We start from the raw sequence: 27,261 nt of genomic DNA, 5'->3' as shown, positions 1-27,261 counted from the left end.
CACTCAAAGCAGACGGGCAGCCTGGCGGCGCCCGTGGGAGGGACTTTGGCGTCCCACGTGACCGGCGGGCGGTGCCGGGCGCTGCAGTCGGAGGTTCGCTGCTGTCCCATGCCCGGGCTGGCCAGGCCAGCGTTCGCCGCCGCGGGCTGCGGGGCTGCCGGTGTGCGCTGCGACGAGCTAATCGCCGACTTGCAATGCATCCCGCATTGGGATGGTTTGGGTTGGAAGGGGCCTTTTAGGTCATCTAGTTCTAATTCCCCTGATACGGGGACCACTAGACAAGATTTTTCAAAGTCCGATCCAGCCTGACCTTGGACACTTCCAGTACAAGAAAGATAACGAAATGCTGGAGAGTGTACAGCACGGGGCCAAAAAGATGTTTAGGAGTCTATAGCACTTCTTATGGGAAGAGACTCAGGGAGCTGTCACACTCTTTTCAGTTAGACAGGATGAGGAGCAATGGCCATAAACTAAAAACCAAAAAAGTTTCACCTTAACGTGAAGACATTTACATTGAGAGTGGCGGAGATGGGCCGGTCGGGGCTGCCCAGGGAGGTGGTGGCGTCCCTCTGGAGACATTCACCGACCCGTACTGTTCCTGTGAAGGCTGTTCCAGCTGACCCTGCCTTGGCGGGGGGTTGGACTAGATGATCTCCAGAGGTCCCTTCCAGCCCTAACAATCTGTGCTTCTGTGATTCAGGCTCCCCGGGCAGCCTGTTCCAGTGCCTCAGCACCCTCGCAGTAAAGATATTTTTCCCTAACATCTAAGCTGAATTGTCCTGGTTCCGCTGGCGCCCCGGCTCGGCGAAGAGCCGCCTGTGCCCGGCTCAAGCGCCCTTGCCATGGGCACACGCAGCGCCGGGCGCGGGCTGAGCTGCACCCGCACGCAACGCGGCTCTGCCGGGGCTGTGCCCGGCGCTTGGCCGCCCCAGCACCCTGCCCTCTCCTGCCGGTGTCCCAGCAGGCGGGAGCTGCCCGGGAAGTCACACACCCTCATTGATCCCGGCAGGCGGCGGTGCCCGCAGGCGGGGGGAGCGCGGCTGCCGCTCTTCCCGCGCAGCCCGTGAGGCGATCCCGGCGGGAGCGCCCCTGCCACAGGTGCTGCCACACAGCTCCTCAAAACCTCCCGGCTGTCGCACGCGTCCCTCGCCGCGCCTTGGGAGAGCTCCCCCGCGGGGCTTGGAGCGAGGCTTCCCTGTGGCACTGCCCTGCTTTGCTGCCAGGCGGGCTGAGGGCGCAGGGAGCAGTGCCTTTCCCTTCTCTCGGTGAGGCTCTGTCCTCCTGTTTCCCTGCGGTTTTGGCTGAGGTAAAATACGTTTCCTTTGCTCTGGTCTCAGATGTGTTCCATGGCTTTGTCTGTGTTTCAGGCCAGTATGGGTCCCCACATCCCCACGTCACATCCATGCACAACTTGGGTCCCTCAGCAGCAATTAGCCCCATGGACACACTCAGGCTGGATTTGTGGGGATTTTTGTTGTAGCTTAAAGCTTACCCAGTGTGACCTGTCACCCTTCCTGAGTGCAGGACAGCTTCACACTTCATGGAATGTCACCACCATCTTCAGATCCTGCCTCAGCTTTTCAGTCAGCCTGACAGTAAGAGTAGCTGCTCTCCCTCAGATCGGTGTTGTTCCCAGCTTTAATGAGGAGGCTCTTCAGGACGACTTCCAGGTTGTTACTGAAAATTGCAAATACTGCTGCCGAGCTCTGGGGTTTAGTTGCCTGTTCAGACAGAAAAGACAGGGATAGCCATTCCCTGACTGATGTTCCCTTCAGCTTAGCAGGAGCTCAGGTTTCAGGTTCAGGTGCTGTGATTATTGGCACGTAAAGGTCCGATTTCTCCCACACAAGTGAAATCCTCTTGTACAGAGGGCGTTGTGTTCATTTCCGATGATTTATAACCAGTAGTTCTTTCTTAACTGGCAGTTCTGTGTTAACTGCTGCTTTTCTCTTTATCCTCTCCCCTGAAGGGAGAAGTCTTTTGCAAGCACTCTGTCCCATTAGCTTTTAAGATGCCTGAGAAGATTTAACTTAGGCTTAATACAGCAAATTGTTCCCACAGAGGGAGTCATCCTCAAACAGCAAGCAGGGCACCGGAGCATTGTAGCGTGTGTTTTACAACATCTCTGCCACAAAAAAACCCCAATAAACATTATGAAAGCCTCGGACTCAGGTTTTCTTTTCTATGGTTGCAAAAGGACAATATTTTTTTTCTCATTTTTTTAAAAAATTGAGCTTTCCCTTGAGCTGTAGCTTTTGGAATTTTCTGATGAAGTGATAGTCTTGGCTGGCATTTTAAAAAACCCTGCTTTTCATGACTGCTGAAAAACATTGAAATGTGTTTTCCTTTAAGGGTAAGAAATAAGAAAGCATTATTTTCTTTTAAATGACAGTTATAAAACACTCACCTTGTGATTTTTCTTGGATATGATGGAGGTTAATCTGTTTTAAGTGTTACACTGTGAAGAAAGCAGAGGAAAATCAGAACAGCGAAGTTATCTTTGACATTGTTCTCCAAATTTGCTTCCTGTTCTTAATTGTTTTATCACAATTTACAAAATTGCTTTTCAGGTGAATACCTGGTGAGTTCATAAAATTTGGGATCAAAATATTATTGCTGTCCTCACTGTGCCAGTGAGACCATTTCCTAAAATAGTTTTAGGTTTTGGAGACAGAGAAATATTAGACCTTTTAATATAAAAAACAGCTTTTTCTGGTGTGCAGTGTTCATTGCTGGCTTTCTAACTACCTGTATTTCTTTGAAATACTTTGATTGAAAAAGGTGATACAGTTAAAGGTGTATTTTTCTTCAAGTAATGAAATGTTAGATTTTTTTTGTCATTACACTGAACCTGGCCTGTGCTGCAGGGCAAAAGAGCACACCACAGGCACTCAACAAGATGGGCAATATGAATTCATGTTATTCCCATTCACGTGTAATTTGTTAGTACTGCATCAAAGAATCATATTCTTTGTTTGAAATTCTGTTCTTTGGGTTCTTTTCTGTGGTTTTTAGGAAGTTCCGAAAATGACAGAGTTCCATTGCATGCACTCAGTTAATATGGCAAGCATCATACACATACTCTGTGTTCTTTTGTCTTTGTCTTTACTCTGAATATTTTGACTATTGCAGATAATTATTTTTTTCAAGTATAATGCATTATATATGCATAAAAATACATATATATTCAGCTGTTTTAGGTGACCAAATTATGTTATATTTTCTCTATATTCTTAATCAAAAGATAATTGATTATTCATTTTACCTAATAACATATAAAGTTCTGTAAACAAATACCTACCTGCCTTACAAAAATGAATTATTTTTTTTACTTTAAAACCCAGGTGCTGCTTCAGGGCAGTCAACAGCATACCATGAATAGCACCAGACACCAGTCTCTGTTCTTTGTCAGTCTGCCTGAGCTGCAAAAACTCTGTGCTGCTACAGTAACACTGAGTTCTCAGATACCAGAAACTGAGGCAAGGAGCACACAGATAAAGACTTGCAGGTAAAGAGTTTTGAGGGCTATTATTTCCAGAAGCTGCTAGTGGTTGTTTTTCAAATATTTTGTTAGCTGTACTAGAATTAACTGTAAAAAAATCAGCAAAATTCTTATCAGTGGCAAACAGTACAAAATTGTTTAAAATAGCTTTTCTTTTTTTTTCCTTGGGCAGGGGACTTTCTTGTTATTGGGGAACAAAACCAAAATTTCTATTATGTTCTAAATATCATAGGCTAAAACTAATGAATCCACATACTTCCAATTAGTAAATGGCTAAAATGAATCTGTGTTTACCTGCAAAGCTGGGATGCTTCATGTAGGTTGAGAATAAGTGGAAAGACTATTTGGAAAGCAGATGTAGGCTCCTTAGCATTCACCAAGCATTATGTTATTCCCTTTAAAAGAAAAGGGGAGAAATGAGAAATTCTGCCAAAAGGAACACTTTTGGAGAGCTCCATTTGTGTGCTAAATTCCTGTAATCTTTGTCTCAGACCACTGTGGGTCATCTAGAGTAAGTAACTTGGACTAATCCAATTTATTATACTGAACCAATGGAAACTGATTAAAAATTGAATATATTGTGTTTGCAAAAGATGAGGAAAATAAATTTAAGCTGAGAAAATAACATTTTAAATTTCTTTCTCATATTTTTTTCATAGGCAATTATTATTCCTGTATCAAGAGATCCTTTCTGCACCTGTTATGGGGACACTGGATCAAATTTCGGTTGTGATGCCGGTCAGTATCACTGTGTAAATAAGTATCTGTAGTTACAGCCTGCTGCAGATGAGCAGGGTGAACCTCACTCAAAAGAGAGAAGCAGCACTATGTTTTACTGAGGTAAAACAATAATTTGACAGAGTTTGATGGGTCTGATGGAATTTAGCAAAGTTTTAACAGTGTTCTACAAGGTTTGGTTCTGACAAGGTTTGGTTCTGACAAGGTTTACCTTAATAATTACACATGGAAGAACCATGAAAAGGAAAACTGACTTAGAATGACTCAGAGAGAGACCAGAGGTCCAAGGAGTAAAGAGGGCCCTCATGTGGAGACATGACGTTCAGAGTGGATCCCTTTTTGGAATTCCTTTTTGGAGCCTATGTGTGGCTGTATCCAATCTTTGTCTCAGACTTTGTTACCAATTGATGCCTAATGGAATTATCACTGCAATGTTTATAGTATCTGAGTAGCTGCATGGATTAGTTATTCTCCACATCATAAATTCAGCATGCTTTCAGTCACTTACTGCAGATCACAGGTAAGGGGTCTCTTGACCTTTTGTAAGGAAGGTTCTTTTAATTTCCACTTACTGCAGATCAAAGGTAAAGGGTCTCTTGACCTTTTGTAAGGAAGATTCTCTTAATTTCCAGTATGGAATCTCTAAACTTGAGAGGAGTTTCTGGTCAAAACAGAGTCACCTGCCATGCAGGCCAGCTGTCGAACAGTCTGGCATTCAGGGAGTGCTCAGATTGAGCCCATCCTGATTTTAATATTTAAAGGGTGAAGTAATTGACTTCTAATCAATAGTATGGGCCAGACAGGTGTCTTTGATTTAGTGCTGATAGCTCTTTCTGTACTTTGGTTATCTTGTACTTTCGGGTTTCGAAAGCATCTTTTTGAAAAATTTTTCAAGACACCTTCACTCTCTTGTAGATGAGCCAGGGACTTTCCAGTTTGCAAGTTCATCCCAAGGATGTGAGGCTTGTTGCTTCTTGGTCAGTCTGAACCAAAGTATGGCTAGGGGTCAATTGTATTTGTCACACATGCATGTTATGTTTCTCTAAGTGTTTTGTTTGAAGATCAAGGATAAGTAAAAATATTTCATTTAAAGCAGACTTCTTTCTTTGTTCATTAGTGGTGTAGGACAACTTAAGTCCTTTATTTTTTTTGATGAAATGGCCTTTTCTGATGGTGAACCAATCTGTAGAATGAAATGGACTCAACTGGTAAGGTACCACCAAATTCACATGAAGAGGAGCAGGTGCAGAGTTCTGCAGCTTTGTTTTGGGCAGTCTTTGGCTCACTTGTATTGCTTGTAAATGTATCTTTATCTGGAAATGAGATTACATGATGATAAATGCCTGAGCTAATTTTAGTTTTCTCCTTTAAAACACAGGATAAAGCGTTTGCTTAACACTTAAAATACACACCCTTGCATGATTTTAAAAGGCAACTGTTGTACCAGAATTTAATTTATGCTTAGTACCAAATCCTTGATTTATTTTTTTATTGTTACTTTTAGATACCATTTTATGAATCAGGAATATGTCAAGCCTATGTAGAGAGACACGGAGCTACTGTAAGTGCTGATATGTGACACAGTGCTCACACTTGTCTGCAACTGCTCTTGCCAGAGATGGGTATTTTTCATTGGCCCTACAACTACAGAAGCTGCGTTTCAGGGTTACTAAGTCTGCCCCATAGACAAAATGTGTCCTGTGAATTGGAGCATGGTAAATATACTTTGTCAGACTCAACAGGATTTAGAAGTTTGTGAGCAATACCTCTAGATTTCTCTGCTGCAGTGGCATCCTGCTCAGAGGCATTGGGGACTGATCTTGAGACAACCTTTGGGCCACAGACCTGCAGCTCTCCTGCTGGTGTCATGCCCTTCATCCAGTGGGAATGTTCAGGCAGCTGAACTGTCTCTCCATTCACCTTTGGGTTTACCCAGCCTGCACAGGGCAGTCTCAGGGAAACAAAACAAAAGCATAGAGAAGAAATGGAACCCTGAGCTTAACAGCTAATATATTTTAGACCATTATGCATATGATTTACAATCTTCTATTATGCAACATCTGTGGGGTTTATGAATGTACGTGTGGATGCAGTAAGATTGGTGAGTCAGAAGACTGATTGTAGCCAAAGCCAGTAGCTCTCATAATTCATTTGCACAGCCAGCTGGGTGTATCTCATTTTGTTCCAAGAAGTGCAAATGCATATGCAGATTAGTAAGACATATACTGTTCAAATATGCAACCTTACAGAACTGCTTTATGTTGATATGTGTAGGTGATCTGTCATTTTTAGGTTTCTCAACACCAAGCAGTTCCTTGCAGGATTCATTGGAAACATCCCTCTGGAGGTGTATTACATAACTCTTTTTAGCCTACTGTAGTTATTTTCTTGGCTAATGCTGATGGTCAAGAGGAAGCTCTTGAGGACAGGCAGGCAAGTAGAGCTGTTGGGTGAGCAAAGCTGCATTTATCTACTGTGACTGCCAGAAAATGTCTCTGATCTTGACTGTGACAACAGAGCTTTGGATGTTGTGCCTGTTGCCTGGAGGGAGTTGCACATTAGTAAAGTGCTCCAGAGGGTTCAATTATCCTTTCCCCAAGTCTGATAACAGCCCTGTGAAAGCATTCTAGGAACTGTCATGCACCTCACGTTAATGGCACATGAAATCCAAATGCCTGCATCAAATACTGTGCTAACTTCCTCTTGAAGCAAAGTACATGAAAGCTAAACATGTGTGGCACATACTAGGATTTGGCTCCAAGATGAAGTAGCAGTATATTTGCTGAAATTTTGACTGAGGCCTTTAAAAAAATCTGTTAAGTTATTAAAAATGTATGTTTCTTTTTGTCACTGTTGTTATTAGCTGGAAGCACCGCAAACAGTTACTCCAGCCCTTCTCCAAACCTGTCTCTCCTACACACTCACAGCCAGGCTTGCACCCAGATGGAACAAGGCTGGTCATCTCTTGGTGCAAGGTACTTGACTCACTTGGGTCAGGGATCAAGCATTTAATTTTCAGTTCTTTACTGTAACATTTATTTTCCATCATTTAAATTCCATAATTATTTCATGCATTATAATAAATAGTTTCATTCCTTTATCCTATTAATTTTTTCTTTATTTGCACTTTTATTGTTTTGTTATTCAAGTTAAATGACTCGGGTTAATATTCTGAGTGGACATGCCATTCACCTTTTCATCTTCTTCCTTATCTTTGTAATAGATCAAATAATTATGTCAACTGAATGCAGCATACAAGATAAAACCAAATATTTTTGGAAGCAGAGGGTTAGGAGGAAAAAGTGATGTATAGATTGCTGCCCACTAATATACCTTTACATATCTCTCTTTCTTATAGATGTTACTGAATCAGTGAAAAGTTAATTGATATAGGGGATTTTATCTCCTTAAAAGGAACACACTTTCAGCATTTGTGATAGAAACAAAATTGTGTGATTTCTCCTTTTCTTTTTTTTTCACATAAAGGCTTGAGACATGGTTTAGAAAATAATGTCTGTCTATTCTATTTATTAAGGGAAAGACTTTTTGTCTCATTCAGGAAGGCAAAATGCTGTTGGTAAGTACAATATTCTGTTAATGGTAAAATTGAGAGAGCAAGGTATTTTAAGCACTTTCATACTGCCACAGTCTTGGTATTGCCAGCACAGGGTCTTTGGTCTTCATTCTGAAATAACTTCTGTCAAAATACTCTTGGTGGCAGGTGATGTTCTGTCTGTAATAGTTGTCAGCTCAACTGAACCTTTGAAAAATTACTTACAAAGATAATTTTATACTATTAATCTACAGCCGTAGACTGACATTTGCCATTTTGAAGTTATAATTATTGCAATTAAATGCACTTGCCTTAAATTATGAGTCTTGCAAGTGATGTGGAAGTTCTATAATAATAGATAGGAAAATGAGCTATGGTGCCTGTCCAGTATGTACAGTTTGCTGTTCACAAAAGTAAAATCATAAAGCATGGTGGTTAGCTATTGCAAAAATTACAAAGTGGTACTTTTATTCCAGTATAAAAGTTAAAGACTACATTTGGCGCTATTGCAGCCTAAATTTGTAGCAGAGATATATGTTGAAGAACTCAGAACTGAGTGAAAGTTCTGGACATGTGTCCATAAATGCTTGCCTTGCTCATTTAGTCTTTCCTATTGACAGTTCCTGGATGAAAAATACTGTGCTAATGACTCAGTGCAGCAAATGCTTATATGCACTACATTTGCTGTGTAAATAGGTGGTTGCTTATCAAGGATTTGAGGATCAAGCACACAGTCTCACAGCCAGCCTTGAGTTTCTGAGTTACTGTAGGACTATGACACAAATTCATTATTATTTTTATTTTTCGCAGTTAAAATGCACCTAATTTACTTTCTGTGCTGAGAAAGTCTGGCCTTTTGATTTTCAAACACAGCATTTTGACTAACAATTACCTTAAATAAATATTTGAGTTAGCTTTCTGCCTAAGAGATGAGCTGTAATTCAAAACAGGGCATTGTGCTTTTTTTGTTTTTTCCAATTTAGTTATAGACCTGAATGTGTCAGAGAGACAGCTTTGCATCAGTGTGGAGCCTTGCTCAGTTCGGCTGCCACCCCCCGAGGTATAAGCCAGTTATATTTTCTGTGACTGTGTTTGTTTTATTAATCTTAATCTTTTCTATTAGGTGACTTGCAGTTAGCATGATGGGGATAAAAGTGCTTGTTTCTGATTGCATTGAGACATTAACCATATCCACTGACTATCTGCACAGGTTATAAAAGCATAACATCCATATTGTATCTGTATTGGTGCATTCTAGCAAGCATTGTAAAACTGAGATTCAAGGCTGAGAGAGCTTTCAAAAAGCTAACAGAATATAGCAGTGAAGTGTCTTTGTGATTCTACATTTCCTTCTAGCGGTGTTTTCTAGAAAGTTTTCGGTTACACTGTAGTACATGTAGTACATGGACAGTTCTGAGTAACAACAGAGCAACTGCTGTTCAAGGCCCCTTTATATGGTTATCATGGAATCTGCTTAATTTCTATGCAGCTTCCAAAATATTGGAGCAGCCCCGACTATGCTGCTTATAAGCTTAATATATACATTGTTTAAGAAATCCTGGTTGAAGTTGAAAACTTATTATCCTTTTTGACAGCCATGCCACCTGTGGTGAGTATATCCATACGTGCTGGGCATATTTGTCAGGCTTACTGGTTTCTTCTAAAATAAATATTTCTGATCCAAGCTCTTTTTTTGAATAGGATTTCTTCTGAGACCTGCTTGGGACATCATAAATATTAAAGCTATCTGTAAGAAGCCAGTTCCCAAATTATATAGACCAACGATGGAAAAGATCATGATGTGGCTTTATTATGGATTTGATCCTTTCAATACTCTTCTAAAACAGGAATGGCCAGATTTTCTTCTCAGTGAATAAATGCAAAACTTCATAGATTATAGAAAGATAAAATGCTTCTCAAATCTCCGTTTTTGATTGTTCCTTACAGTCAAATTCTGACATTATGAAAAAGTGTGGTGTTTTTTTACTTCTTAGAAGATGAAACTGCATGTCCCATTAATTCTGTTCCTTGGATACTTGCCCATGTTTAGGCAAAGTGACACACACAGTTACTAGAATGTCAAGCACAGGTATCTGATTTGAACTTTTTAAAAATGTGCATTGAAGTGAGATAGCTCAGTTTGAGAAATTCCTTCTACACTCCTTTTAAACCATTTCAAATAAAGTTTAAATCTCACTGATTTCAATAAACTTTAAACCTTGTACTTGCATGGCTTGTGGAAGTGTAGGCTCTAACATAAGCTCGTGTGCAATTTGATGATGGGAAGATCTTCTGAAATAATCTGTGAGAGCTGATGAAAGAATATATCAGGTTTCATTGTATCATGATACACAATTATTTTAGAAAAGTTTAAATTTGTACTGCTGTAGAATTATTTGCAAATAAAATTTCTTTTCTGTTTTAAGCTGGCAGATTTTGATATTCCAGCAAACACCGTAAAGCTGTTTGACAGCAATGAAAACACAGTTATTCAGCAACATTCCATATTAAGTAACTGGTGCTATGTTTTGCCAAGGTAGGAATCTGTTCACATTTCAGCAGAAATAAACATTTCTCAGAATGTTTGTCCTACAAATTGTGAATTTGATGCTAGTGATAAGAACACTTCTGTTTTACAGTCTGTTTTAAATTTAAAAATTTGTTGTTTTTATCTCATTGTTAAGAAAAATGAGAAAAATTAACCAACAAATCATAAATTACACAGTTAAATACTATTTTAATTTTACTAATCTTTGTGCTACTTTTATAGTAAGCAAGAGCATCAGTTTTTCTTAAATACAATTTTAGCAGAAAGTCAATTTAAAGAAAAAATATTTCCACCTTTGCCTTGAACCACCTCCATTTTTGCCTAAGATTTTTCATCATTAAATAAAAGAGAAGTAATGATGATGTTTGCTTTTGTTCTGCATTCACTGCTAGCAAGTATTGAAGAGAAATGTCATTTGTAGTTGTCACTTTATTCTTTACCATCCTTCAGGAAATATTGCTATTGTTATGTCATAAACTTATGAGCTAAAGATATTAGTCCTCAAAACATAAAAATAGTCTCTAAATACTTTGAATGCCAAAAATAAGATTTTTTTTCCCCCCCAAAAGACCAGTATATTTTCAACTGGATTTTATGACACCCTTTCTAAGCACCCCTTCTTTACCTGTGCACAGCATGAAGATGGGTCAGATCATAAACATCAGCCACATAATTCCTCCAGAATCCCCTTTCCGTTCATATAAGGATTTTCAGATGCACTGGAAGAGTCTGGTAAGAAACACATACACTGCTTTCATTTTTCCCTCCCATTTTTTTCCTGTTGAGTTTGTCCTTGTAATACCTGTTTGTATTTGGTTTATCTAAGTATGGATATATTCTTCCTGAGGATCTTGAAGAGACAAAAATATACTTGAGTGTTTACTTCAAACCAATAGGGGAAAGGTTCTTCACGTATCCTTTCAGAATATATTTGTTATGTTTCCTCTCACACTTCTAGCAAAGCTCTGCTTTTCATTTTTCAATGTGCACATTTCTTTCTCTCATGATTTCCTAGCAGTCAGTAGAGAAGTGTTTTATCAGAAAAATGAAAACAAAATGTTTAGTCAAGTCTCTGTCCCAGTATTGATTAATAGGAAGTCAAATGGAACAATTTGCTTCTTGGCTTCCATAAATGTGATAATGGCACTTTAAATGTGATGTAAAAGGAAGTGGTGTAAAAGAAAGTCAAATTGTGTAAAACTGTGACCAACAAAAATTCCTTTTAGAGAGAATTTTCCTGCCAGGAAACACTAGACTAAGGATTAGTTATATTGAGTAATCTTTGCTGTTATAGGTTAGTGTGGTATAATTGTGCTGAAGTCCTGTAACTTTATAAACTTCAGGCCCAAAAGGAATTTAGTGGTTTTGTTCACTGTTTTCAAAAACATTTAGACAAATCCTTGTTTTCTTCTCAACAAAGATGATTAATAATTATAGAAAAGTAAAGAAACTTGTTATGTATCCTTGAACACTTACTCAGGTACCCTTTAAGTTGCATCCGAAGTCAGCCAGTGCAGTATTTCCCCAGAACAGATGCAGAAAGTGTAGTGAACTCTTTTCTTTCTGACATGAAGAGCAATTTTTCACAGCTGTGTGGATTTCCAGTAAAGATGACAAGTAAAGCACTTTATGCCACAAAGGAACTCGCCAGGGCTTCAGTGCATGTAAGGCTTTCTTTGTGAACATGTTAGTGGCACATACTTTTTCATTGCAGGAAGTGGTCTTTATCATATTCAGAGCACAGTAAGAGTATTTAACTATGCTTTTCACAACAAACTATCAATCCTGTAACTTTTAATTATCGTGTAAGTAAAAGCTCCAGTATTTGCCATTGTAAAGTTGTTACTAACATTACAAATACATTAAAAAATAGACTTGGTGTTAATTAGTTGCTATCAGTATTTGCAATTCTGTAGATTTATTTTTTTTTACATTTGGATATCCAGAACTTTCTCAATTCTCTTCCATGATAATAAAAACAACAGTTATAACAAAAATAATGACAGTAACATTATTACTATTGTTACTGTTACATGGGCATGTAATGACAGACTTTAAACTGACAGAGGGTAGATTTAGATTAGATATTAGGAAGAAATTTTTGTGGTGCGTGGTGAGGCACTGGAGCAGGTTGCCCAAATATGTGGATTCTCCATCTCTGGTAGTGCTCGAGGCCAGGCTGGATGGGGCTTTGAGCAACCTGGTCTGGTGAAAGTTGTCTGTGCCCATGGCAGTGGGGCTGGAGCTAGATGATCTGTCAGGTCCCTTCCAACCCAAACCATTCATGATTCTATTATTATTATTACTAGCAGCATATAATATTATAATTTATTTAAAAATAAAAAGAGGTCTGTGTGGATATAAGCATGTTAAAACACTCAAGCTGTAAGATTTACTCCATGTCTGGTGATGGAAAGGAAGCAAGTAATCAAAACTCCTACAATTTGAGGTTGTGACGAAAGCTAAGGCTCAAATTTCTTTCGTAGTGGTGTGTGATAGAAGAAATGAAGTAATTAATTCTGAACAAATAATAGTGACAGGAGTTGCAGAGGTTCTAAAATACTATAATCCTCTTTCAGAAAGCAGTTTCTGTTTATGTCTCTCCAGTGATCAAAGCTAGAATGGGTCCTCTGTGTCATCTGCGGTTTTTACAGACATCCAAACTGTCTTTTGCTCAGAATGCAGATGCTCTTAGAAGTCTGAAGAGATGAGGAGCCCTGTCAGTCAAACCCTCTGCAGAACCCCTCAAAAGGGGGTTCATTATCCAGTTGGAAAGCACTAAACCAAGATAATTACTGTAATTTAAGTCTTTCCTTCTGAGAAATATGATGTTCTAGCATCGTTTGTAAACAAAGAACTCGGGGAGGATTAAAAAACTCCCCTTAATTTATAGTGGCAATTAAATCTTGTTTTAAAATATAGTCATTCTAATCCAAACCACAAAATGATATTCTTATATATTGTGGTGTGCATTAGGCTGATACCATATAGCGAGGCATTAGGTGGCACTATCAGATCGTTAAATCCAGTTTATTCAATTTAGCAGCTCTTGATATGTTGCAGGAAATAAAACCTAAGCATACGAAATTGGACGGTGAGATGGTTTGTGTAGTATCTCTATCGGAGGCTCCTCCAAGAAAACCTAATTTGCCTGGAATTCCTTCAACGTGCAGTACGGGAAACAGCCACTGGATGGAGCGTTTGATCAAAGAGCCAGGAACACACAGTTTTTCGAGCAGCATCAAGACTCCAGGAGGGGTTAGCATTGAAGCAACAGAGAAAGCAATGAGCAATAAGCAAATACCAGGCGTACCAGAGTTACCAGATGCAAAATCTTTAGGAACATCTGTAAACTCAGCCCTTGAATCCACGCTCCCAAAAGTCAGCAAAATTATACCAATTTTCAAAGGAAAGTTGATGCAAATGAATGGAAAGATCACAAATCAAACAGATAGGAAGAAAAAGGAAAATGCTGAAAGGCATTCACTAATAAAAAGTGTGGGTGTTTCATCTTCTTTGCTGTCTGTGCACAAATCCAGCATAACTCAGGTTTTCAAACACATTCAAAATATGCCAGTCAAAACTCCTACTGACAGCAGCGTGCTTCAGGTAAAGAGCATGAAAACACACACAAAACATGGTACACCCATATTCCGATGGAAAACCCAGTCTAGTGGACAAATTACTAACTCTGATTTTTCTGAAAACTCAGCTTCAGGTGGGAGTCCAAGTGAAGTCAATCACAAAAAGGCAAATTCTCCATTCGTTCTTAAGAATGTTGGGCCAGTGCTTCAGAAATCAAACACCAGTCCATGTCTGAACACACATGAATCTTCTACTTCCAGTGCAAGAAGGGGGAAAAAGTTTACAGGTCAAAATACTGCTCAATTTCTTGAGAAACAACACCAGTCAATGGAAGTGCATTTGCAGATTTGTAAATCAGACAACGAAATGACAAATTCCAGTTTGTCACTGCAACAAACAAAGAGATCAAATAAAGGAGCTGGGTTAAATATTAATGAATCTGTCTTCAAAGATACAGTGTGCGTGGCCAAAAGTGAAGAAAACAAAGCAGCATGCCACTCTCAGGACTGTACTGCTGAGAAGCCTAACTTTGAACAGGTAAAGGGCTCATTCTCACTGCTTCTCACAAATTCAAAAACAACATTAAGCAATAAAAAGCACGACTTTCATCATGTTCTACCATCGTTCTCAATATAGTTTTCTAAAATTCTACCCTATAACTTAATGTTGCTGCTTTTTTTTTTTTTGCCTTTTTTTTCTGAAGGTGAAGATGATTTACTGTGCTTTGTGAAATAAACACCTCTTTAATTTGAGACTTTTATGGTGGAGTAATTAGCTTTCCTTTGTTTTAGACAGTTTATCCAGGTCTGTGTGAGGTTAACATGGTGACATTTTTTTCGTGTTCAGTCTCTCTCCACATAAAACCATATTAATGGAATAATTCCTTCCTCATGGAAGGAATCTCAAACCTCATCAATTGTGTAGTGCTGACAGTAGTTGTGTGTAAGGCATTGTGCTGTTGAACAAACACAGAAGTTTTGCAAATACAAGTTTAATTACAATTTCACAAAAAGCAAAAGTTGCAGCAGCAAAAAAAATCCCACTGGACACGAGGAAAAAATCCTGTGTGAGAACAACTAGTAAACTACTTTCTAGTAGCTTACTAGTTGTTGAAACAAGTTGCAGAGGGAGGTTTTTGGGTTTGTTAGCCTTCCATATTCTCAGAACTTGGCTGAATGGGACCTAAAGCAGGGTGATCTATCTTTGAAGTTAGCTCTCTTTTGGGTAAAAGTTATGATTAGGTGCCAGCTAGAAGTACTTTACCACCTATTTTTTCTGTGCTTCTCTTTGCATTTCAATTAAATAAATAGTTGAGCTGATTTCAGTGCAATTTTTGTGAGGATGATATTCCACTTCTTGGGTACATGGATTAAATGTTTTGGGCTTATCATGTTTTTCATCTATACAATGTAATTTGGTGGGATATATCAGCTTTGTGTGATGAGGGCCCCTTTTGAAAAAGAGGGTAATTTTAAAAGTTAGAGATCTTGTTCAAAATGTGGGGTGTTTTTTTTAATGAGGGTATAAACTTCTGTACTTTAAGATGATTACAGAGAACAAGTATCTGACATGTGAAACACTGACCTCAAAACCGACTTTGCCAGTCAAGGAGAGCAACATGGAAGCATCTGTAAAGAAAACTTGTGCCAGAAGAAGACAGGTAAACCCCACACACATATACACTCCTTAATCCAGTCCAGAAGGATGTGAATTAAGGGACAAAAAGATATTTTAAAAATTTTAGTATGTTCCAATTAAATTGGGCAGGCTAAGAAATGTTACGGACCTCTCTGGATAAAATTAACCTTAACCAGGATAAAAGTAACAGTAACCATCAGATATGATATTGTCACTTGAAGAGTTCATTTTAAATGTTTGTCCCCAGCAAAAGATGCTACTGAAATGTTTAATGATGTTGCTGTTTCTGAAGCAGATTTTCTGATTCTGCAGAAAAGTTCTATCCTGCCCAGTATAACTCTGGGCATTCTCAGTGGCTCTGTGCTTTTCAACTCAAGGACCTGAATTTAGCAACATTCTGTAGAAATGACTTCTTGTTTTGTTATGCTTTTAAAGCCAATTACAAGGCAGTTCTGGACATTTTAACTGTAACTAAAGGAACACAGTCTGTGCAGATCAGCAAAGGCCAGTGCAGCAGCCCCAGGGGCCTGCTGCAGGAACACGCTCACACCCCAGGGCTCGAGCTGCAGCACGGAAGAGAGCAGGCTGTGTGGGAAGCGCCAGCCCAGCTGCTCTGAGCTGGCCCCATCCCACTGCAGCTGGGAAAGGCCCTTCCACAGGGCCACAACCCAGTCAGGGGTTACAGGCCCAGCACTGCAGTGCTACAGCAGCGGAGTCACTCTCACAAAGAGAAGAAAACCAGCAACAAAAATTAGCTGTTTATAGGCATAACAACTCCAGGGGTCTGGGTGTTGAAGGGAAACCCACCACAATACGAATTAATGAAGTCCTTTGCCTGCTGCTGGGAATGACTCAGACACAGCAGGGCTTGTGAGCATGGAGAGCTTGTAGCTGGCCTGACAGCACTCTTGGCATGGCCAAGGGGCACTGCCTTGGCCTAGTCAGGAGTCACAAGTGCCCCATGCATTCCTCACTCTCCAGGCAGGCTCTGAGTAGCTCAGGTACCTGCCTGAACCCTGCAAGCTACTTTTGGGAAGTGTCAGGATGCAGGGAGTTCTCACTGCCACACTGCCACACTGCCACTGCAGTGCTGCCACTGCTGGACTCAAGAGAGGTGGATGCACAGCTCTCACGAAGTTTCATTGGTGTGTCAGGAATAGGAAAGAGACTTGTCTGTTAATTTGGGTTGGGATGGACTCTCTGATGCTCATTAGGCTGATCCCTCCTGTCCCCAGATTAAAATATGATGCTGCTAATTGGGGACACTGCTAAACACATCTCTGAAGAATCAACCTTTGTCATTACTGATCATCAGAAATGATAGCTGGTTTTGAAAGTCATGGTTACCAGCATGTAAAGGGTATTTTCAAACTAGCCATGGTCCTAATTATTTAGCCACTTTACTTATAATACTTTAAATTATTTATATTGGAAAACAGAAATTGTTATTAATTACCTCTTATTCAACTAAGCATTTCACTCAGAAACATTTTTTAATAGTTGAATATTTAGCTTAGTATTGCTGCTTCATTTGCTTTATTGGCTTTTGCCCTTTTCTGTTTGTCTTGTTTTTCTAAGCAGAAAGAAGAAGGTTATTCAAAGTTAAAGAGAGTCAAAAGAAGTAAAACTTCTACTTAAAGTGTTCTGGAGCATTGAAAGAAAACTGGGTATGTTTATTAGAAATTTAAAATATTTTCTTTTATTAAAATAATATCACAAGTCTGTAATAGTTCCTGTGCTTTTGGATCATGATGATGATATCAGCTGTCTGCAAAATAGTCACTTTACTGTAGAAATGGCTTCTAGAGCAAACTGATGACGTAACTGAGGTAACTAAATTGCAAAGAACACTAGCAAATAAAGCATTGTGCTTTTTTTTTTTTGTGAAACAAGCAATGTTAAAAAAAAAGGCATTTTGTGCTTACTAGAACTTAGAGTTTGACATAAATTTGTACTTTGAGTGGCTCATTTTTCTGTCAATCTAAAATAAGCCTGGTTTGTGGGCTTCAAAGTCTCCCTTGAATCTGAGCTGAAGTTCAAACCAAAAACCATTAACATGGAGCTGTGTATATTATTTGATATCATCACAAGAAATGTGGCTAAATGCTCTTGTATTGCCAAGATCTAACCACAGGACAAAATTGTCTGTCATAACAACTGAATAAATTTAGTTTTGTAACAGGATATTTCAACCTACGTTGTGGGTGGTTGTCAGTAATAGTCTTGCTGGATAAAACAAGCTTGTCCTTTGAATGTTCCTTTGAATATCAAGAAAACAGCATCAGGACATAGTATAAGGAGCTCACCAGGTTTAAGGACCAAATGCCTCTCACAAGTTATCAGTAGTAAAATATGCAGGAAAGAGTAGCCTATACAGTTAACTGTTTCAGAGATTAATGGAAGTATATTTATTAGATTAAAATATTGATGGAAGCAAGATGGTCACACAGACATAGCAGCACAAAAAATGTATATTATACAAAGCAAATAGAAAGTCAGAGCAATAAAGATGCAAAATCTAAACTGTATATAAATATAATCTTTTAACCTTGCTTTTAGCTTAAGTGGAAGTGATAACAAGTAGCCAAATGTGCATTTTGTCTCAGGGATGCACTTCATGTCCTTCCTTTCCTTGTTGGGATGTATTTCCTCCAGTGAACAAATATATTAGTTGTCTGCTTTTCCTAAAGAAAGTCTCTGGTATGGATGGAAGCTTTCCATCTCTGGCCTTCACACTTTGGCGTTCAGCATATTCTGTCCCTGGGTTTAGCATTTCATCTCTCCTGCCTCGAGCCAGGCAGTTCAGGCATGGTCCTTCTTCAGAGGTGATCTGTTCTAGTGATCAGCACAGATATCCACAGGTCCAGATTCTGTGACTTACACTGAGGACTGTTGAGCAGAAATGGTGTCTCTGAGAATGGTCGGAACTTTATTTTTTTTAATTCTTTTTATTTTTTCTTATTTATGAATTAAATGCCACAGCATCAAGTTGATCATGGTAGATAATGCTTAAACCCTTGAGAGAAAACAGTGTTTACCATACAGTGTTTAAAATATGATTTCCAAGAATCCCACTGGTAAGGGGTCTTCATTGGTGTTGATGATTTAAAAAGAAAACTAGAGCTAAAACAACTTCTGCTATTGGACTCTTGCCTACAGTTTTGATTCTGAAAAGCTGGGCTCTAAATTCCTTTATTATGTATTACTACACATGCATTCAGAGTGCATGTTTTCATTCGAACACTTGGGAATAACTTGTGAGTTTTCAAATTTACTGCGCAGCAAGATTTATGTGTGAGAAGTCCTTACACTGGAATTTAGTGATGTAGTCAGCAGGAAGGACTTTGTTCTATAATTCATGACAAAAAAAGCATTTTTTACAATTATCTCACAAAAAGAGTTAGTTTTTATGACTTATGTGCCAAGTTGCACAGCCTCTTGACTTGTCCAGGAAATCACAGCATAATTCTAATTTTTTTCTTTGTTTTGTTAGAGTGTGTTAATAAAGCAATGTGAGAGAAGTATTTAACATTTTAAGAAGCTGATTCTAATACTAAGAGTCTCAAGCTTAGTTCTTTATTAATGGAAGTCACCCTATCATTTTCACGGTCAAAAACTACTGTGAAAGGGAAATTTGTTTTCTAAGACAAATCAGAAGTGCAGAGTTTCCAAAGGACAACACATACTACTACAGAAAGGTGTTTTAAAATAAACTTTTGCAGCATTGCAATTGTTGGTGGAAGAACAGACATATTAAAAATATCAACTCTGAAGCTTCCAAGCTTTTTCCACTGATCTGCAAAACTCTTCCTGTTGTTCTGCTCCTGTGTTGCAGTGAGATACCACTAACTTTTGGGTTCAGTTGCCAAATTTCATTTAGCAAATGCAAAGATAAAAATTCATCACAGACAATAAACAATAGCAAGATTTCACCTGAAAGTACTTGCTGCTATTACTGTCAAGATATTGTGTGAATATAAGAGTAAGGTACAAGGTACACAGAATTGGAATGATATTAAAAAATTCTCAGCAGTTTTGGGCTGAGATCTATTTGACTATTTCTTCTAAAAGATGCATCCCTCAAGCCAACATTTAGGAATTTATCTTATAATTTGAAGGCTATTTTACAGGAATTTCCACAAAGCTGTCTTTCAAATGCTTTCTTCGTGTGAAATTGTAAGCTAAAATAGTATCTTTCCTATGTAGTGAAAATATTTGGTTTCATTTAAAAAAAGATTCTGAAAGTGTTCAATCTTTCAATGAAAAAGCAATTTCTGTTTTTATAGGGGGAAATAGCCTAATCAAATCTAGTAACAGAAATAACCTTTAGACTGTGTACATCAGTAGGTTGATGGTTCCTCAGTACAAAAAAAGAGTTACTATTGCAATCTTTTTTCTGTTATCCTGTCCATTTTCCATTTCTGTGGGATTGATTCAGGTTAGTACTTAATTTATTGCATGGTTGACCATTTATAAATGCTAATGAATGGTATCTTAAGACTCCATGTCTTACTTTGGTGTAGAGTTAAGAATGTGGTTTAGCTACCTGACCTCAGCCAAAGGTTAAGAAAGTGTGAATAAATTTTTACAATAGAACTTCCTTCTTCCAACACCACAGCTGGATGTGATATTTTGAGGGTTTTAAATTTAAAAAGCCAAGATCTAAGAGAAATAATGAATATCCTTTGTGCATATGTGTGCACATATATGTGCATAATACCACATATTTATGATGGAAAGAATTCTTCCTTGTTCTGTATAAAAATGCAGACATTTAATTTGAATGCCCTGAACCCAAGCTTTGTGAACAGAATGTAAATACAGATATGGGAATACAGCAATATTTTTTTCCCTCTATATTAGTCATAGAGTTCTTAGTTGTCTTTTGTTTTCTTCTATGATGTAAACTTCTTCTGTGTTTTCCTCCATTCAGGTTTCCAAGGGGGCAGTAACATACTTGAGAATCTCTGAACTTTCTGTATTTTGCTCTTTGTCATTGGTAGCTGTTTCTGGAAGAAAATTTGAGGGTTAAATACAGTCAAGTGAATCCATGTATCATCAACTTCTTCAGACAGTTCAGGTTAATAAGCCTGTAATGCATTTGAAAATTTAACTAAATTGTTTGGTTTTTTAATCACATTTTGTATGTCCTGCTACTTGTTAACACAGTTAATAATTGTTCCAAATTATATTATTGTTTCTAGTTGGGTTTTAAGATAAAATATATCATTCTTTGTTACAGTGTCTGGGCCAGTTTGATTAATCAGTAAAACATTCCCAAATAAGTTTTCCTTGTCAAGTCAAATGATTAAAAAAGAAATAATTTTATTCCTACAGGAATAATTTAAAGGCTGGATTTGACTCAATTTTTGTTGAATTTCTTGATGACTTTTCAGATATGAAACTGCTCTGTAAAATATTTTTTTAAGTTTGATTGACAACCCCATTCTTCAGGAGTTCATAGAGAACTTGTAGTTGCCCTTTCAGTAATTTTATTACTGTAAGTGTGACTTCAGTGACCTACTTCAACATCCAGATACAAATATATACACATATATAGGATTGTTGCCTCATAATCACTTCTTTGAAGTGAATATTGTTATGTTAACTGGAAAATAAGAATCAAATGTCACACTAGCTCCTAAACCCAAATCTTACAGAACTGTCGTTTAACACTTCTTTTGGACATACACTTGCAAATCTTTTTTTCTAAAGGGCTTGATACAATGGGACTTTATGCCCTTCATGAATTTGGTTTTTTTATGTTTATGTTGCAATAGTTGTATTTCTCTTCACTTCATTTTTCCAAGTTGGATTTTGTCCTACTACTATGACAACTTTTGTTGGTTTTTTGTTTTGTTTGGGTTTTTTTGTGGAATGGTGACTGTCAACATAGCTCTAATTTCATGGTGCCAGTGTTTAAAAAGGAAGTGAGCTCTTCAGCAATGTAATTTTCTCATACATAATACAAAAAAAACCCCACAAAACAGCAAGCCAAGACAAATAATAAAAGAAGTTAGTGCAATATGCAGCAAGAAATTAAATTATATTTACATTTTGTCTGGAAGCTGGTATACAAGGCTACTTTTCAAATGCTGCAGTTTAGTTACCTTTCTTAAGTTTGACTGTATGTAACTGATCTTTCTCCTGTCTTACAGGGAAAAGCCTGTAGATTATTTGCATTTCTGCCATGCTATATAAATTAGTGTTTTGCCTGATCTGTTTCCTATTGTTGGTTGTAAAATGCTGCTGGTTGCCAACATTTTTCTTGAATTATCACAGAAGTAATTTTGCACTATTTTGCATTTTTAAATGTTTATATCATTTTGTGTTATCTCTTATAAAACTCAAAATACAGAAAAATTTATTTACACCTCAGCTCCAATGTGTTCCATTTAAATAAACTGTTGAGTTACTCATCTGTGCTAAATTGCCAGCTACGTCCTGGTCTGAGGTGTGGGGCAGAGCCCTGTTACTCCACCCCACCCACGCCTTGTAAATGCACGGGAAGGTGTTGATAGTGAGCGGGACCGCGCTGGGTGCAGGAGTGGTGCTGGTGGAAATGCCACTAGTGGGAAGGAAGGATTAGTGCTGTGAGTGCCTTGGGAGGATTTGGTGATGCTGGAAGAACCTTTGCTGCTGCCTTGCTCTTCACTGTTTGTGTGTAAAAGCTCACCTCAGTTTCTGTTTTTAATCAGTTCTCACTAACTGGGCAGAACACCCTCTTTCTGGGCAGGTGCCAGAAGCTGTCAAAGCACAGGAACATCCAGGATCGCATGGAGCTCCCACGTGTGATATCTGCAGGCTTGGTTTCTCAAGATTAAACAGACTACTCCACAGCTCCCAAAATATATCAATATACATAGGAACAAGTGAAAATGTAAAAGGTTGAAACAATTCCCAAGTGTGAGAAGCTGGTGAAGAGGTCAGCTGGCAAAAATTATCACTTGCCCACTGACATCTGATGGGTTTTATAGTGTTTTATAGCTTTACCATCAGTTCTCAAATAATCTGATTTTATATCTAAGTCAATTCAGGTTTTCATTTGCCAAAGCTTTCTTTGGCCTCTGTATTAGAGGATTCAGCAAATATTTGTTGAGTTGAAGTATTCATGATGAGTTCACAATATTTAGTAAATACGCATTTCTAGAGAGTGATCTTGCCTCACGTGTATTCCTAAGCTGACACTGTTCTTATCCTCCCTCTCTTCACAGATGTAAGCCAGAGGGAATTTTTATGTACTTTAAATTGGCGTAAACTAAAGCCCTCTGTCAAATCTCAATTTAAAAGTTTACAGATTATTTTATAGGTGCTTATAACTGCGGGGAAGCTTGCTGTTTAGTTCCTGTGGTGCCAGCTTCATACAAGCTTGTGTTTCAAACCAAATGGTTTTTAAAAAAAATCAGATTAAGATCTCTGGAAGTATTGTGTCCCTTATCACAAAGTTACTTAGCAAATACAGCACTTTAAGAACTTTAGGCTGCAGTTTTGTTGCACCAACATGCTCATCCTACCTTCACGGAGACCCAGGTACTGAAGAATTATGGCATCTCCTGAACTAGTTCAGAGAAACACCTTATCCCAGCCCTGAAAACCATACAGTATTCTTCTGTCTCTTGGCAAATCTGAGTGATTCTTTTGACCCATGCACAGCACAGAGCAGCAGCTCAACCTTTCACTTAAAAATTTGTAGCCAGGATGAGCAAGTCTGTTTTCCCTCGGATCCGTGCAGAACTCGAAGCAAACACTGTACATCTTATCCCCCCAGGGCAGTGTTAGAATCTGGAACAAGGCAGTCCAGCTTTGCTGGAAAATATATGAAAACTGTTTTCAAAGAGCTTACAGATCCACCAGGAACACACATAGCTTCTTGCAACCATTTTTATTGCTCAAAACAGTGACAACAAATTTCTTATTTAACCCAGTATGTAAAAGGGATTTAAGCTTGTTCAGGAGAAGTTCAAAAGTATTGAAGGCTAATAGGTCTGATCTTCTTGCAGGAAGCTCTTTGTCTGGGAATAAATAATCACTTTCAGAGAGACACTTCTGTTCCATGGTGTTAACAGCCAAATATGTGTGTATATTTATATATAAACATGCACACACATGTCTGTATGTGTTAGAGCACATGTGTGAATATGCACATACATACATATGGCTGTGCTTCATTAGAGATGTTTAAAAAATGTGCTGAGTGTATGTCATGTGAAAAATGTTATTCTAGTACAGACAGTTCAGATTGGGCAGCAGCATTGGGAAGAGCCCTGTTGCCAAGTACCAGGGGGTGGTGCAAAGGGGAAAATTTTCATCTTGTTTCCCTGATTCCCCTGCCCACAATACAAAGTTTGATTTGCAATGACAGCAGTGGCTGCCAAAGCTTAGCTGGTTTAACTGTACTGAGCTTAATTAAATACTATTAAACCATCAACTGCTATCTAAATAAATTAACAGTAAGAGAAGTGTGCTGGTAGCTGCAGATTGCAGAGTGGTTATGGCATGCAATCTTGGGTGATGCCAACTCAGTAGTGAAGTAAAACTTTGACTCTTCTTTGTGTGCCAGGACTTACTTGTTCCAGCCCTGGTCTGTGCACTGCAGGTACCTGGGAGTTGAAAGTGGTCACCTGGCTGGGTGACCCAAAGCTGAACTTTAACATAAATAAACACAGAGCATGTTGTTGCATGCCTCTCGGCTTCCACAGTCCAATAAAATGCATTTCCCTTAATTGTACCTAGTATCATAGCACAGATTTTGGCAAGAAGGAGCATTTGTCTTGCAAAGCAGTTGGCCATCTGTCTCAGTGCAGCCAGTGAGGACCAGGGGACGGTGACCAGCAGGTTGAGGGAGGGGATTTTCCCCCTCTACTCTGCTCTCATGAGACCCCACCTGGAGTGCTGCGTCCAGCTCTGGGCCTGCCAACACAAGAAGCAAGTGGACCTCTTGAAGCAGGTCCAGAGTAGGGCCCTGAGGATGATCAGAGCTCTGGAGCATCTCTGCCATGGTGACAGGCTGGGGGAGCCGTGCTCATTCAGGCTGGAGGAGAGAAGGCTCTGGGGCTTCCCCACAGCAGCTTTCCAGGCAAAGGGTACAAGAGAGAGGGAGAGGGGCTGTTTACAGGGGCACAGAGAGACAGGACACAGAGTAATTTCATTAAACTGAAAGAGGCAGGTTTAGATCAGATGTTAGGAGGAAATTCTTCACTGTGAGCATGGTGAGGCACTGGAGCAGGCTGCCCAAAGAACCTGAGGATGCTCCATCCCTGGAAGTGTTCAAGGTCAGGTTGGATGGGGCCCTGAGCAACCTGGTCTAGTGGAAGGTGTCCCAGCTTGTGGGAGAAGGGGATGGAATGATCCTTATGGTCCCTTGCAAAGCATTCTATGATTCTATGAAATCAGCTAAAACTGCTCAGTGCCAAAGTGTTTCACAGAATAAAAATGAGAAGGGTTATTCTCCTGGGAGGTGCAAGCAAGAAACCCCTATATCCACACATTCAAAAAAGAAAGGTTTATTTAATTTTTTATGTCACCTTTTTTATTACATTATGCAGCAGAAGTATTTTTATTGCAACTGAAGCTTCACGTCTCTGGGATATTTCAAAGCACATGAGGTAAATGAAACTAAATTAAACCTCTGCTGAAGAGGGAAAAAAGGGGTGGTAAATCACAGTTCAAGATCATAACATGTAGTTTAGTCTTAAAAAAAAAATCAGAATATTAACTTCATTTATTTTTCATTTATACAATGGAAAATAATATGTGAAGAATTAAAATGGAACCCTGGTAATGCAGATAACATTCTGCAGCTTACTGTGCAGCTTTTAGTGTGTGTGGCCAGCACTCTAAAGTACTGAAGTATGTGTAAATTCAAACATTTTTTAACCAGGAAAATTCTGTAGCTCTCCTTGTATTGCAAGAGAGACTTAAGTAAGGCACAGTTCCATAAGTTTGTGTTTTCTGGGAGTTTGGATGCTTTGAAGAGTGACAAAAGCTTTTCATTGTGTATCAGATTTTGCATCTCCTGTAGGAATGCCCTAAGTAAAATGCCACTCAAAGTGAACACATTGTCCCAGGTTATTACTTTTCAGTCTCATACTGCTAGTTGAATACTCTGCCTCTGCAATTTAGAATGAATAACAATGAAATCCAAAATCTGCCCATCCAGTGAAAGTAAATGCATCCCAGTAATGGAAAACACATAGCTCCCAATACCTGGGCACCCAGCCAGCCCAGCTTGTCTTTAATCATACATATTCATTAATTCCCATTTAGAGATGAGTCAATTGATGCTAGCAGTGTAAGTGCACACGGAATGAGCCACCATTCAGCTGTGGAGGGAAAAACACCAGTTTGGGGGTTTCATGTGCACTGGGAATACTGGATAAGCACACATCCCTTGGCCACTGGCATGCCTGCATCTACTGAAGTGCAAGGCTACAGCTGGGTGTGGGGTGCTGAACTGCACTCCCCCCTGCCCTGTGCTCTCCTGGCACAGCCAGATCTGCTGTCCTTTGCACCAGAATGACAATTTTACCTATTTTCCCAGGTCCTTTATGGGCTGGAGGGAGCCAGCTGGATGGGAGTGGGCAAGAAGTTGAGTTAAATGACAGAGACACTCCTTTAGAAAGCTGATTTACATGTTTGATATACGACTACTGAGATCAATTTATTTTAAATGACTTAAATTAAAAGGCTAAAAGCTAGTTATTTGCTGCAATTTGAGTTAGTGATAATAAGCCTGAGGGAATTTGTTGTAACAATTATGCTGGGAGTTTCAATGCTCTGAATGCCTTAACTTTTGCAGCTTTATGGAGAAAAGTTCTCATCTACTGGGATCTTTTTAAATATTAATGGAAATTTTAACATATGCTATAGAAAAAGATTTCTTTTGAAATATTTGAGGTTTTTTTCCAAACTTCAGTTTAAAAAATTTATTATTATGCTATTATATGGAATTTTAAACCTAAGATGCAGTTCTAACGCAGTCATATTGACAACTGGAAAGGAGAAGAAAGATCTCACAGAAGGTCTCTGTAGATTAAATAGAAAAAGGTAAAGAGAAGGAAAGTTTTTTGGTGAACTAAGCCTGCCTTCCCCTGCCGAGGGGGAATACGCCCCCCTGGCTGAGTGCCCACCTAGCTGGAATCTTGTCTGAACCTACTGAGCTGTGCATCGGTAATGAGATAGCATGGAAAGCATGCATCATTAATTTTTAAGAGAGCTACTGTTAGAAGAAAACCATCAGACTTTGTGAAGAGTGTAATAGACCTGTCAGGACCACGTTTTAATGCCAGAATGTTTTTATTTTCATGTCTCCAAAGAGCCAGTATCTGTTTAAGTTACAGCAACGCTCATTTATTGTGCAGTTTCACACAGTACCCAGGGGAAATTTGATGCAAAGTTTAGCTCCTTCGGATCAAATGTACATGCCTGCTACCGCATAAACAGGGAAAGTATTTTAAAATAATTTTCATTTTCAGATATAACAGCCACATAAGCTCAGAAAGTCTGTAAAAATTTAAGACTCACATAGGATCAGTGAATGTGGTACTTGCAGTCCTGATGAGCTTATATTCAAGGAGGACAGACATATTTTTGGAGGCACAAACTACGGACAGGAACAGAGAGCTGGTGAGTATCAAAATTTACAGCTGGTTCTATGTCACAGTTCCCACTGAGCTCTTTGCACATTTAATCAAGTCT

At 38.9% G+C, this 27,261-nt stretch overlaps 1 protein-coding gene and 1 long non-coding RNA gene across 14 annotated transcripts; one reads left to right on the top strand and one right to left on the bottom strand.

The window, feature by feature from the left end:
- The first annotated feature begins 43 nt into the window (after positions 1-43).
- C1H18orf63 (chromosome 1 C18orf63 homolog) lies at positions 44-27,056 on the top strand. 13 transcript variants are annotated; one of them, XM_064432095.1, is made up of 16 exons: positions 44-93; positions 1,525-2,353; positions 3,345-3,508; positions 4,162-4,240; positions 5,745-5,801; positions 7,104-7,215; positions 7,776-7,817; positions 8,777-8,853; positions 10,220-10,329; positions 10,977-11,073; positions 11,168-11,253; positions 11,822-12,005; positions 13,405-14,463; positions 15,470-15,586; positions 17,143-17,231; positions 20,498-21,942. In XM_064432095.1, exons 2-15 carry the CDS (start codon positions 2,336-2,338, stop codon positions 17,200-17,202), a joined length of 2,262 nt encoding a protein of 753 aa, XP_064288165.1. In that variant the 5' UTR covers positions 44-93; positions 1,525-2,335; the 3' UTR covers positions 17,203-17,231; positions 20,498-21,942. The 13 variants fall into 13 exon arrangements, 11 of the variants coding, with proteins under 11 accessions (XP_064288165.1, XP_064288192.1, XP_064288190.1 ...); XM_064432122.1 differs by having other exon boundaries at positions 50-93; positions 1,525-1,670; positions 3,339-3,508; XM_064432104.1 differs by lacking the exon at positions 44-93 and adding an exon at positions 1,181-1,306.
- On the bottom strand, positions 1,263-6,744 carry LOC135307717 (uncharacterized). Its single transcript, XR_010368391.1, has 4 exons — positions 6,483-6,744; positions 3,797-3,897; positions 2,408-2,458; positions 1,263-1,721 (listed from the first exon to the last, which is right to left on the bottom strand). It is a non-coding gene; the product is annotated as an uncharacterized LOC135307717 (long non-coding RNA).
- Positions 27,057-27,261: the final 205 nt, after the last annotated feature.

Source organism: Passer domesticus, chromosome 1 (assembly GCF_036417665.1).
Source record: "Passer domesticus isolate bPasDom1 chromosome 1, bPasDom1.hap1, whole genome shotgun sequence".
Lineage (NCBI taxonomy): Eukaryota > Metazoa > Chordata > Aves > Passeriformes > Passeridae > Passer > Passer domesticus.
The sequence above is the reverse complement of the archived record's forward strand: the minus strand, read 5'-3'. Positions and strand labels throughout refer to the sequence as shown.

Excerpts from the sequence above, each read along its gene's own strand:
- C1H18orf63 (XM_064432056.1), top strand. The coding sequence starts at position 1,338 with ATGTGTTCCATGGCTTTGTCTGTGTTTCAGGCCAGTATGGGTCCCCAC. Across the intron at positions 3,509-4,161 it reads ACACAGATAAAGACTTGCAG|GCAATTATTATTCCTGTATC; the intron begins GTAAAGAGTTTT and ends TTTTTTTCATAG. Across the intron at positions 11,074-11,167 it reads AGATGCACTGGAAGAGTCTG|TATGGATATATTCTTCCTGA; the intron begins GTAAGAAACACA and ends GGTTTATCTAAG.